Raw genomic sequence first — 13,067 nt, forward strand, 5'->3', positions numbered from 1 at the left:
TTGGGATTGACGTTCCCCCTGTTTGGGATTCACGTTCCCCCTGTTTGGGATGCATATTTCCCAAGTTTGGGATTGACGTTCCCCCTGTTTGGGATGCATATTTCCCAAGTTTGGGATTGACGTTCCCCCTGTTTGGGATTGACGTTCCCCCTGTTTGGGGGTCTATCAGACAGCAGGTAGGTGGGGGTTATTTTCCAGTCCAGGCTGCAGGATGGTCTTTGCCCCTCTGCCATGTGTGGCAGCCGCCCGATGCGGGAGCTCCGCCCGCCCGGGAGGTGGAGCGGGGAGCGGCGCTTCCGCCTTGGGCAGAGCGGGGCGCTGGGGGGTGGGAGGCAGGACGGGGAGAGCTGGGGGCAGCGCCGGCTGCGGGATGTCGGAGGCCGAGTGCAAGCAGTGGATCCTGGACACCATCGAGTCGCTGCGGTGCCGGAAGGCTCGGCCGGACCTGGAGCGGATCTGTAAGATGGTGCAGCGGAGGCACGGGCTGGCCCCCAGCCGCACCCGGCGCCAGCTGGAGCGGCTGCTGCGCTCCCGCACCGTGCTGCGGGTCAGCTACAAGGGTTCGCACTCTTACCGCAGCGCCGAGCGGGCGGCGGCGCCGCCGCCAGCCGAGCGGGGGCAGCCCCAGCCCCACGCCGTGCTGACCCGAGCCCGCCTCAGGGGGCACCGCCAGCAGCAGGTGGACCCGGCCGGAGGCAGGAGGCAGCGGCCGGCGGAGCGGAGCGGCACCGGGAGCCGGAGGAGGATCCCCGAGCCCGGAACCGGCACTGAGCGCAAGGCGAGTGACAGCTAGTTAGTGAGGGAGTGACTGGTTACTGAGGGAGTGACTGGTTACTGAGGGAGTGACAGCTAGCTAGTGAGGGAGTGACTGGTTACTGAGGGAGTGACTGGTTAGTGAGGGAGTGACTGGTTACTGAGGGAGTGACTGGTTAGTGAGGGGGTGACTGGTTAGTGAGGGAGTGACAGCTGGTTAGTGAGGGAGTGACTGGTTAGTGAGGGAGTGACAGCTAGTTAGTGAGGGAGTGACTGGTTACTGAGGGAGTGACTGGTTAGTGAGGGGGTGACTGGTTAGTGAGGGAGTGACAGCTAGTTACTGAGGGAGTGACTGGTTACTGAGGGAGTGACTGGTTAGTGAGGGAGTGACAGCTAGTTAGTGAGGGAGTGACTGGTTAGTGAGGGAGTGACTGGTTAGAAGTGACAGCTAGCTAGTGAGGGAGTGACTGGTTAGTGAGGGAGTGACTGGTTACTGAGGGAGTGACAGCTCGTTAGTGAGGGAGTGACTGGTTAGTGAGGGAGTGACAGCAAGTTAGTTAGGGAGTGACCGGTTAGTGAGGGAGTGACTGGTTAGTGAGGGAGTGACAGCTAGTTAGTTAGGGAGTGACCGGTTAGTGAGGGAGTGACTGGTTACTGAGTGAGTGATAGCTAGTTAGTGAGGGAGTCACAGCTAGTTAGTGAGGGAGTGACCGGTTAGAAGTGACAGCTAGTTAGTGAGGGAGTGACTGGTTAGTGAGGGAGTGACAGCGAGTTAGTTAGGGAGTGACCGGTTAGTGAGGGAGTGACTGGTTACTGAGGGAGTGACAGCTAGTTAGTGAGGGAGTCACATGTAGTTAGTGAGGGAGTCACAGCTAGTTAGTGAGGGAGTGACTGGTTAGTGAGGAAGTGACAGCTGGTTAGTGAGGGAGTGACTGGTTAGTGAGAGAGTGACTGGTTAGAAGTGACAGATAGTTAGTGAGGGAGTGACTGGATGGTGAGAGTGACAGCTGGTTAGTGAGGGAGTGACTGGTTAGTGGGAGTGACAGCTAGATAGTGAGGGAGTGACAGCTAGTTAGTGAGGGAGTGACTGGTTAGTGAGGGAGTGACTGGTTAGTGAGGGAGTCACAGGTAGTTAGAGAGGGAGTAACTGGTTAGTGAGGGAGTGACACGAGTTAGTTAGGGAGTGACCGGTTAGTGAGGGAGCCACAGCTAGTTAGTGAGGGTGTCACAGCTAGTTAGTGAGGGAGTGACTGGTTAGTGAGAGAGTGACATGTTAGTGAGGGAGTCACAGCTAGTTAGTGAGGGAGGGACAGCGAGTTAATGAGGGAGTGACAGCGAGTTAGTGAGAGAGTGACTGGTGAGTGATGGAGTGACCGGTTTGTGAGAGTGACAGCTGGTTAGTGAAGGAGTGACTGGTGAGTGAGGGAGTCACAGCTAGTTAGTGAGTGTGTCACAGCTAGTTAGTGAGGGTGTAACTGGTTAGTGAGGGAGTGACAGCTAGTTAGTGAGGGAGTGACTGGTTAGTGAGGGAGTGACAGCTAGTTAGCGAGGGAGTGACTGGTTAGTGAGGGAGTCACAGGTAGTTAGTGAGGGATTGACTGGTTAGTGATGGAGTGACAGCGAGTTAGTGGGGGAGTGACTGATTAGTGAGGGAGCCACGGCTAGTTAGTGAAATTGTCACAGCTAGTTAGTGAGGGAGTGACTGGTTAGTGAGGGAGCCACAACTAGTTAGTGAAGGTGTCACAGCTAGTTAATGAGGGAGTGACTGGTTAGTGAGAGAGTGACTTGTTAGTGAGGGAGTCACAGCTAGTTGGTGGGGGAGTGACAGCGAGTGTACATAGAATTACATAGAATTTACAGTGCAGAAGGAGGCCATTCGGCCCATCGAGTCTGCAGCGGCTCCTGGAAAGGACACCCTACCCAAGGTTAACACCTCCACCCTATCCCCATAACACAGTAACCCCACCCAACACTAAGGGCAATTTTGGACACTAAGGGCAATTTATCATGGCCAATTCACCTAACCTGCACATCTTTTGACTGTGGGAGGAAACCGGAGCACCCGGATGAAACCCACGCACACACGGGAACGATGTGCAGACTTCGCACAGTGACCCAAGCCGGGATCGAACCTGGGACCCTGGAGCTGTGAAGCGATTGTGCTATCCACAATGCTATCGTGCTGCCCAAAGCTAGTTAATGAGGGAGTGACAGCGAGTTAGTGAGAGAGCGACTGGTAAGTGTTGGAGTGACCGGTTCATGAGGGAGTGACAGCTGGTTAGTGAGGGAGTGACTGGTGAGTGAGGGAGTCACAGCTAGTTAGTGAGGGAGTGACTGGTTAGTGGGAGAGTGACTGGTTAGTGAGGGAATCACAGCTAGTTAGTGAGGGAGTGACAGCGAGTTAGTGAGGGAGTGACTGGTTAGTGAGGGAGTGACAGCTAGTTAGTGAGGGAGTGACAGCGAGTTAGTGAGGGAGTGACTGGTTAGTGATGGAGTAACTGGTTGGTGATGGAATGTCTGGTTAGTGATGGAGTGACAGCTGGTTAGTGAGGAAGTGACAGCTGGTTAGTGAGGGAGTGACAGCTGGTTAGTGAGGGAGTGACTGGTTAGTTAGGGAGTGACTGGTTAGTGAGGGAGTGACAGCTAGTTAGTGAGGGAGTCACTGGTTAGTGAGGGACTTACAGCTAGTTAGTGAGGAAGTGACAGCTGGTTGGTGAGGGAGTGAAGCTGGTTAGTGAAGGAGTGACTGGTTAGCGTGGGAGTGACAGCTGATTAGCGAGGGAGTGACAGCTGGTTAGTGAGGGAGTGACTGGTTAGTGAGGGAGTGACTGGTTATTGAGGGAGTAACAGCTGGTTAGTGAGGAAGTGACTGGTTAGTGAGGGAGTGACTGATAGGTGAGGGAGGGACAGCTAAATAATGAGGGAGTGACTGGTTAGTTATGGAGTGACTGGTTAGTGAGGGAGTGACTGGTTAGTGAGGGAGTGACTGATTATTGAGGGAGTAACAGCTGGTTAGTGAGGAAGTGACTGGTTAGTGAGGGAGTGACTGGTTACTGAGGGAGTGACAGCTAGTTAGTGAGGTTGTTACTGGTTAGTAAGAGTGTCTGGTTAGTGAGTGAGTGACAGCTGGTTAATGAGGGAGTGACAGCTAGTTAGTGAGGGAGTGACTGGTTAGTGAGGGAGTGGCAGCTGGTTAGTGAGGGAGTGACTGGTTAGTGAGGGAGCCACAGCTAGTTAGTGAAGGTGTCACAGTGAGTTAGTGAGGGAGTGGCTGGTTAGTGATGAAGTTACTGGTTGGTGATGGAATGTCTGGGTAGTGATGGAGTGACAGCTGGTTAGTGAGGGAGTGACAGCTGGTTAGTGATGGAGTGACAGCTGGTTAGTGAGGGAGTGACAGTGGTTAGTGAGGGAGTGACTGGTTAGTTAGGGAGTGACTGGTTAGTGAGGGAGTGACAGCTAGTTAGTGAAGGAGTGACTGGTTAGTGAGGGAGTGACTGGTTAGTGAGGGACTTACAGCTAGTTAGTGAGGAAGTGAAGCTGGTTAGTGAGGGAGTGAAGCTGGTTAGTGAAGGAGTGACTGGTTAGTGAGGGTGTGACAGCTGATTAGCGAGGGAGTGACAGCTAGTTAGTGAGGGAGTGACTGGTTTGTGAGGGTGCGACAGCTGATTAGTGAGAGAGTGACAGCTGGTTCGTGAGGGAGTGACAGCTGGTTAGTGATGGAGTGACTAGTTAGTGAGGGAGTGACTGGTTAGTGATGGAGTGGCAGCTGGTTATTGAGGGAGTGACTGGTTAGTGAGGGAGTGACTGGTTATTTAGGGAGAACCAGCTGGTTAGTGAGGAAGTGACTGGTTAGTGAGGGAGTGACTGATTAGTGAGGGAGCCACAGCTAGTTAGTGAAGGTGTCACCGCTAGTTAGTGAGGGAGTGACTGGTTAGTTAGGGAGTGACTGGTTAGTGAGGGAGTGACAGCTAGTTAGTGAAGGAGTGACTGGTTAGTGAGGGAGTGACTGGTTAGTGAGGGACTTACAGCTAGTTAGTGAGGAAGTGAAGCTGGTTAGTGAGGGAGTGAAGCTGGTTAGTGAAGGAGTGACTGGTTAGTGAGGGCGTGAAAGCTGATTAGCGAGGGAGTGACAGCTAGTTAGTGAGGGAGTGACTGGTTTGTGAGGGTGCGACAGCCGATTAGTGAGAGAGTGACAGCTGGTTCGTGAGGGAGTGACAGCTGGTTAGTGATGGAGTGACTAGTTAGTGAGGGAGTGACTGGTTAGTGATGGAGTGGCAGCTGGTTAGTGAGGGAGTGACTGGTTAGTGAGGGAGTGACTGGTTATTTAGGGAGAACCAGCTGGTTAGTGAGGGAGTGACTGATTAGTGAGGGAGCCACAGCTAGTTAGTGAAGGTGTCACCTCTAGTTAGTGAGGGAGTGACTGGTTAGTGAGAGAGTGACTTTTTAGTGAGGGAGTCACAGCTAGTTTGTGAGAGAGTCACAGCGAGTTAATGAGGGAGTGACAGCGAGTTAGAGAGAGTGGTGAGGGATGGAGTGAACGGTTCGTGAGGGAGTGACAGCTGGTTAGTGAGAGAGTGACTGGTGAGTGAGGGAGTCACAGCTAGTTAGTGAGTGTGTCACAGCTAGTTAGTGAAGTTGTTACTGGTTAGTAAGAGTGTGTCTGGTTAGTGAGTGAGTGACAGCTGGTTAATGAGGGAGTGACAGCTAGTTAGTGAGGGAGTGACTGGTTAGTGAGGGAGTGGCAGCTTGTTAGTGAGGGAGTGACTGGTTAGTGAGGGAGTGACAACTGGTTAGTGAGGGAGTGACTGGTATGTGAGGGAGTGGCAGATGGTTAGTGAAGGAGTGACAGCTGGTTAGTGTGGGAGTGACTTGTTAGTGATCGAGTGACAGCTAGTTAGTGAAGGGGTGGCTGGTTTGTGAGGGAGTGTCAGTTAGTTAGTGAGGGAGTGACTGGTTAGTAAGGGTGTGAAGCTAGTTAGTGAGGGAGTGACTGGTCAGTGAGGGAGTGACAGCTAGTTAGCAAGGGAGTGACTGGTTGGTGAGGGAATGGCAGCTAGTTCATGAGGGAGTGACAGCTAGTTAGTGAGGGAGTGACCGCTAGTTAGTGCAGAAGCAATAAATGGTTACTGTGGGTCTCACAACAAGCTGGTCGAGGAATAATAACTAGTTAGTGAGGTAGTGACACCAATTAGTCCAGGAATAAAAACAACTAGTCAATAAGGGAGTAATAACTAGTTACTGTGGGAGTGCCAACTTGTTAGCGAGGGTGTGAGAGCATGCTCTCTGGTAGTTGTTGATGCCAGCCTACAGCTGGGTGATCACTACTACTGCGTTCACTATTGGTTAGCGTTGGAGTGGCATGTCCACTGGTTACGTTTGGACCGTCTCTAATGATTAGACTGAAAGAGACCTTACTGCAGGTTACTGCCAAGACTGTGGACCTGCCCACTGGGTAGTTTCAGACTGTGCTTGCCTCGTAGTTAGTGCAGGACATTTCCTAACCAATGGTTAGTCTCAAACTGTTGTCCAATTAATTTTGGTCTTGAAGTTGCTGTGAAACAGGAGTTAGTGTTGACCGTTTGTAATTAACTGTTATTGTGGAACCCTCCCAAATTAGCAATAGATGTTGGCTGTGGCTAATGATTGGTGTCAGATTGCATGACAGTTAATGACTCACCGTGGCCAAGAATTAGGGGCTGGTTTAGCTCACTGAGCTAAATCGCTGGCTTTTAAAGCAGACCAGCAGCACGGTTCGATTCCCGTACCAGCCTTCCCTCAACAGGCGCCGGAATGTGGCGACTAGGGGCTTTTCACAGTAATTTCATTGAAGCCTACTCGTGACAATAAGCGATTTTCATTTTCATTTCATTTCAATTAATGTTGATTTTGCTCAACTAATGGTTAGGGTCGGTCTGTACCTCTTATACTGCTGGGCTATGCTCAGTTATATTTGGGTTAGTACTCTAACAATAGTTGTTATTGAACTGTGCTCACTAGTTTGTGTTGGATTGTGTCCACTGTAGAATGTGCCTACTATTTAATATTGCCTGTGCCAATCTAATGGTTACTATAGGACTCTACCCACTAGTTAGTCATGGTTTCCTGCCCACTAGTTCACCTTGGACTGTGTCTACCTGTTCCGTGTCCAACTGATGGATTATGTTTAATGTTCTACCGACCCATTCATTAGTTTTCGACTGCGTCCATCAGTTAGTGTTGGACTGTATCTAAGTAATACTGTGTCTAATTAACTATTAGTAATAATCCAACAAATGGTGTGGCCAATGTCGTTGTGTCGAGGTAATGATTAGTTTCGGACATTGCCCATTCGTTAGTGTCAGATTCCACTTGTCTAACAGTCGACGTGTCTCAGACTGTACCCGCTAGTTAATGTCAGACTGATTAATGTCAGAAAGGGCCAGTTAGTTGGCACCAAACCATGTCTAACTAATGGTTGGTGTTGGACTCTGACTGGTGGTTAGTGTTTGACTGTGTATGATGGATGATAATGTCAGACTCTGCCCATTTGTTGGTACTGGATCAACTAACTAAGGGTTAGTTTCAGACTCTGCCCAGACAATGTCTGGGGTTAGACTGTGACCACTAGTTAATGTTGAGCTGTGTCTGTTTAGTGGTTGGTGTCGGACTACGCCTTGCTAATGATTAATATCAGACTATGGTATGTCAAACTAAAGATTAGTGTCGGACTGTCGCCCCCGGGTTAATGAAGGACTGTGTCTAACTAGTGGCTCAAACCAATCTTGACCATGAAAGGGCTAGGCTGTGTGACTCTTGAGAGTGGCTTGGTGATCCTAGTTAATGGTGGACTCTATATTAGGGTTGCCACCAGCCGATGCTGGACTGCTTCCGACTAATCATTGCCTCACACGACACAGAACGTGGCCATTTGGCCCATCATTCCATTACTGGTGCTGAAATAGCCATCCATATCCTGCTCCCTGTGGCAGTGCAGTCGAGATCGCCGCTGCATTAAAATAAATTCTCCTCCCCTCCCTCTTGATTGCATTTCTCAAATCTGTGTCCTCCAGTGGAATTATTATCTCCTTATTACCCCTCGCAAGCTAATAGTTAGTCCAGACCGCATCTAACTAATGTCAATATCAGACTGTATTGCACTAATTCAGGATGGCCTTGTACCTATTAGGTAACTAATGGCTCGGATTGACTGGACTCATGAAATCCCTACGGTGCAGAAGGAGGCCATTCGGCCCGTCGTGTGTGCACAAACCCAAGGGATAGCACGGTGGCGCAGTGGGTCAGCCCTGCTGCCTCACGGCGCCGAGGTCCCGGGTTCGATCCCGGCTCTGGGTCACTGTCCGTCTGGAGTTTGCACATTCTCCCCGTGTCTGTGTGGGTTTCGCCCCCCACAACCCAAAGATGTGCAAGGTAGGCGGATTGGCCACGCTAATCTGCCCCTAATATGGAAAAAATGAATTGGGTGCTCTAAATTTATTTTAAAAAGAAGAGCCTGCACCGACTCTCCGAAAGACCCCCCTACCTAGTGTGCACCGAACCCACTCCCCCGCCCTATCCCCGTTACCCTATCTAACCTGACATTCACAAACACTAGTGGTTGTACAGTCAAAGGTGCTCGAATCATTGGTGCGTTACAGCAATAATACAGGGGGGGGGGTTGGTTAGCTCAGTCGTAAATGCTGATGGCAGAACAGCCTGGAGTAATGGACAATTCACATTGGAATAAAGGGCGTACCATGAAATGAAATGAAATGAAATGCTCTTATTGTCACGAGTAGGCTTCAATGAAGTTACTGTGAAAAGCCCCTAGTCGCCACATTCCGGCGCCTGTTCGGGGAGGCCGGTACGGGAATCGAACCGTGCTGCTGGCCTGCTTGGTCTGCTTTCAAAGCCAGCGATTTAGCCCAGTGAGCTAAACCAGACAAGGTAATGTCAATGTCGCCACAGTTCCCTTTGAGGTGGTTTAACCTGAGGGTCACCACACCTCAGGCGAGGGGCGGGGTTGAGAGGGCGGGGCCTGCATGAATCAGCTCAGCCGGTGCGGGAATTGAACCCGCGCTGCTGGCCTCGCTCCGCATCATGAACCAGCCGCCCAGCCAACTGAGCGAAACCGATCCCATTGTTTGCACCCTCTGCTGCCAGAAACCCCAGGTCGGCGGGGTGGGGGGGGGGGGGGGGGGGGGTGGGGGGTCAGCGTTGGCGGGATGCGCAGGAAAAATCCCGCCCAATGTTTCAAGTCCGAACCTTCGGAATTTGGTTCTTGATTTTGTTTAACCGATGTTGGTTGGGCAGGGAGGGAAACCCCCCCCCCCCCCCCCCCCCTTCCTCTTCAAAATCGTGCCACGGGATCTTTTACATTCACCGTAATCCCTCCGTCCTGTCCCCCGAATTGCAGCAGTACAGGATAGCGATCGGAATGTGAGACTTTCGTCCGGTGCGAAAGAACAATCGGATTGGTGAATCCCGACAAGCGAGGGGGGACAAAATTGAAGTCGAACCTCTGCCCCGTTATAATCCTCATCTGTGAAATATCTCCAGCTCATTGGCCCAGAGGTGATCTTCATCGATTGGCTTTCACCCCGCCAGTTGCTGACGTGATTGGTTGGAAGTTATGTACAAAGATGCGTTACTGAGCTGATATCATTTTGGTTCTTTGTAGGGTCCTTGGGTTTTCTAGACTTTAAGGTGGGCAACGATAGTCGCAAGAGCAGATTTTAAAAATCCCTGGAGTCTGTTCTGCCATTGTTCTTACATCAATACTGACTCGTATCTCACTTCCGTCTACTCAGCTTGGTTCCTCAATGTCCTTATTTGAGACAAAATCTATCGCTCTCAATTTAGGAAGTTTCAATTGAAGCTCCGAACATTTTTCGGGAAGAGAGTTCCAGGTTTCCTCACATTTCCCCTGATCGGCCTGGCCTCAATCTTAACATCGATCCCCCTTGTTCTGGATTCCCTCTCTGGAGGAAACAGTTTCTCCCCATCTAACCTCTCAAATCCTTTAATCATCTTCAAAGGGCAGCAGGGTAGCACAGTGGTTAGCACAATGGCTTCACAGCTCCAGGGTCCCAGGTTCGATTCCGGCTTGGGTCACTGTCTGTGCGGAGTCTGCACATCCTCCCCGTGTCTGCGTGGGTTTCCTCCGGGTGCTCCGGTTTCCTCCCACAGTCCAAAGATGTGAAGGTTAGATGGATTGGCCATGCTAAATTGCCCTTAGTGTCCAAAATTGCCCTTAGTGTTGGGTAGGGTTACTGGGTTATGCGGATAGGGGGAGGTGTTGACCTTGGGTAGGGAGCTCTTTCCAAGAGCCGGTGCAGACTCGATGGGCCAAATGGCCTCCTTCGGCACTGTAAATTCTATGATCTATGATCACAATACTTCAGTCGGGCCCCTCCTCAATCTTCAGTAGTGTCTCTAGTTGGGTAACTGATGAATTACTGTGGTTCCCGTTACCAACGCCATTCATCTGTGCTGGCTGAGGATGGCACTGCCACTCCTGAATGGGCAACCACAAGTGTCCAGTCTAGAAGTGGCGTACACCCCGGGGGCAGTCCATCGTCTGCCGAGACAGACGGGTGCCAATAACCGAAGCTCGGTGTATTTCCTGTGTCAGGTTCACCGCGTCGAAGATGTCTGTAGCACATCCCGTGTCTGAGCACTGTTGCTTTGTCTCTCTGCAGAAGGCCAGGAGATCGAAAGAAGCTGACCCATCAGATGGTGAAGAAGGAGCCCCACAGGAGGAGCAGGACTCCGTTAACCAAACCTTTAGTGGGGCGCAGAATGGGCCGGTACCGTCGGTCACTGACTGCGCCAGTGAGGAATGTGACACTGAAGAGAGCGCCACCAAACCGCCGACCCCCGAAGAGCGGCCAGCTGGAGATGTCATCGAGGAACTGCCCGCAGACCAGCCGGTCGAAGCATCTTCGGCCGTGGAGCGCAGTCCCTCGCGTTGTCCAAGTGTCAGGAGCAAGGATCCCCTTGGTGTCGAGGCGAAGCTCGACGTTGAGGCTGTTAAGGCCGTGCAAGAGCGACTCTCTCCGGACGGGTCAGGCAATGTTGGCTCGTCTGAAGAATCATTCCCTGTGGCGGAGGGTGAGGAACGCTCCCAGGAACCCTGCACCAATCAAGGTAACTTGGATTTAGAGCTGGTGGAGGGCAATATAATGGTAGCACGACCCGGAACAAGGTTCCACTGCCAGTGATTTGCACAGAATAGAATCCCTGCACTACAGAGGGAGACCATTCGGTCCATTGAGTCTGCACCAACCCTCCGACAGAGCCCCTTATCTCGGCCCACTCCCCCGTCCTACCCCCAAAACCCCACCTAATCTTGACAACCCTGGACACTCGGGGGCTGTTTAGCTCACTGGGCTAAATCGCTGGCTTTGAAAGAAGACCAAGGCAAGCCAGCAGCACGGTTCGATTCCTGTACCAGCCTCCCCGAACAGGCGCCGGAATGTGGCGACTAGGGGCTTTTCACAGTAACTTCATTCGAAGCCTACTCGTGACAATAAGCGATTTTCTTTTTTTTTTTCATTTTTCACTAAGGAGCAATTTAGCATGGCCAATCCACCTAACCTGCACATCTTTGGACTGCGGGGGGAAACCGGATCACCCGGAGGAAACCCAAGCAGACACGGGGAGAACGTGCAGACTCCACACAGACAGTGACCCGAGGCCGGAATTGAACCCGGGACCCTGGCGCTGTGATGCAGCAGTGCTAACCCACTGTGCCACCGTGCCGTGAAGCTTCATAACATAACGTTTTAATGACAGAAATAAAGTTTTAATGTCAGAAGCTTTAGCAGAGTACTCCCTATTGTTAAATCGGCAGTTTGGCATACATTCCCCTAAATCTGTATTTCATGTAAAACTATTCACAAGAACATGAAATGAGTGGGTTAACCGAAGGTGGGATGGGTCAGTGATTTATCGCCATTGCGATGTTGTGTTGACTGCAACACTTAATGTTTCAACCCCAGAATCATATTTGCAGTGATATTAAATTATTAAGGAATATACATAGTATTGTTCTGGGGTAACCTTTTGAGTTTTAAGGTAGCCCTTAATCCTCTTTTTTTTCACTCTCATACAGCTTGCTGTGTCTATCCATAGAAATCAATGGATATGGGGGTGGGATAGGGCAGCAAAGTGGGATAGGAGATCAGCCTTCTGATATTGAGGCAGAGTGCGATCAAGGAACTGTGTATCCTCCTGCTCCTATAGCCCATCGGAGTTCTGTCTGGCCAGCAGGTATCCCTCCAGGAACACCGAATCCGACTAGCCATTACAACTTGCTACTTAGATACATAGAAAATAGGAGCAGGAGGAGGCCGTTCGGCCCTTCTAGCCTGCTCCGCCATTCATCACGATCGTGGCTGATCATCCAACTCAACAGCCTAATTCCTCTCCCCCCCCCCTTCTCTTTGGGTGAAGAAATTGCTCCTCAGCTCCCTCCTAAATGTCAGCCTTGTCCTCAGACTGTGACCCCTGGTTCTGGACCCGCCCACCATCCTCCCTGAATCCACCCTGTCCAGTGCTGTTCGAAGGTTACTATGAGATTCGCCCCCTCGTTCTTCTGAACTCCCAACGAATACAATTCTAACCAACTCAATCTCTCCTCGTACGCCAGTCCCAGGAATCGGCCTGTTAAACCTTCGCTGCACACCCTATACAGCAAGAACATCCTTCCTCGGATAAGGAGACCAAAACTACACATAATATTCCAGATGTGGCCTCAATAGTGCAGCAATAATGAGACTGAGAGCAGAGCCGGGAGAGAAAAGAGCGTGAAAGAGCGAGACTGAGCGCGGGGCCAGGAGGATAACAGAGTGAGAAAGAGCAAGACGGAGAGCGGAGCCTGGGAGATAAAAGTGCGAGAAACAGCGAGACTGAGAGTGGAACCGTGGAGGAGAAAGAGCGAGACTGAGAGCGGAGCCGGAGGGGTGGGGGGGGGGGGGGGGGGGGAGACCGCAAGAAAGAGCGAGACTGAGAGCGGAGCCGGAGGGATGGGGGGGGGGGGGGAGAGCGCAAGAAAGAGCGAGACTGAGCAAGGAGCACAAGTTTGGAAATCCTGAAGTGGCATCAGGATTCAAAGCTGACGCGGGGCAAGTGGAAACAGCTGATTGGGAGAGTACAATTGGGTCGGGATTTACCACTAATATCGCTTATAGTTTGTAAAGTCCAAACTTTGTGGTCTACTGTTTTTAAGGGCTATGTTGGGGAGTGACAAGGAGCAGGGAAGGGTGGCCTGAGAGAACTGATACGATTTGATTTTAATTATCTTCCAAAAGGTTTAATTTAAAGTCACGGCAGGA

At 51.4% G+C, this 13,067-nt stretch overlaps 1 protein-coding gene across 1 annotated transcript in view; it reads left to right on the forward strand.

Moving 5' to 3' along the window:
* The first annotated feature begins 317 nt into the window (after positions 1–317).
* The window catches only part of samd1b (sterile alpha motif domain containing 1b), a 66,064-nt gene continuing 53,314 nt past the window's right edge, over positions 318–13,067 (forward strand). Inside the window, exons 1-2 of the mRNA XM_038784693.1 lie at positions 318–778; positions 10,431–10,878. Of these exons, the coding sequence (XP_038640621.1) occupies positions 371–778; positions 10,431–10,878 (856 nt within the window). The 5' untranslated portion in view covers positions 318–370. The remainder of the gene's footprint in view (positions 779–10,430; positions 10,879–13,067) is intronic.

This window comes from Scyliorhinus canicula, chromosome 25 (assembly GCF_902713615.1).
Source record: "Scyliorhinus canicula chromosome 25, sScyCan1.1, whole genome shotgun sequence".
NCBI classification, from domain to species: Eukaryota; Metazoa; Chordata; class Chondrichthyes; order Carcharhiniformes; family Scyliorhinidae; genus Scyliorhinus; species Scyliorhinus canicula.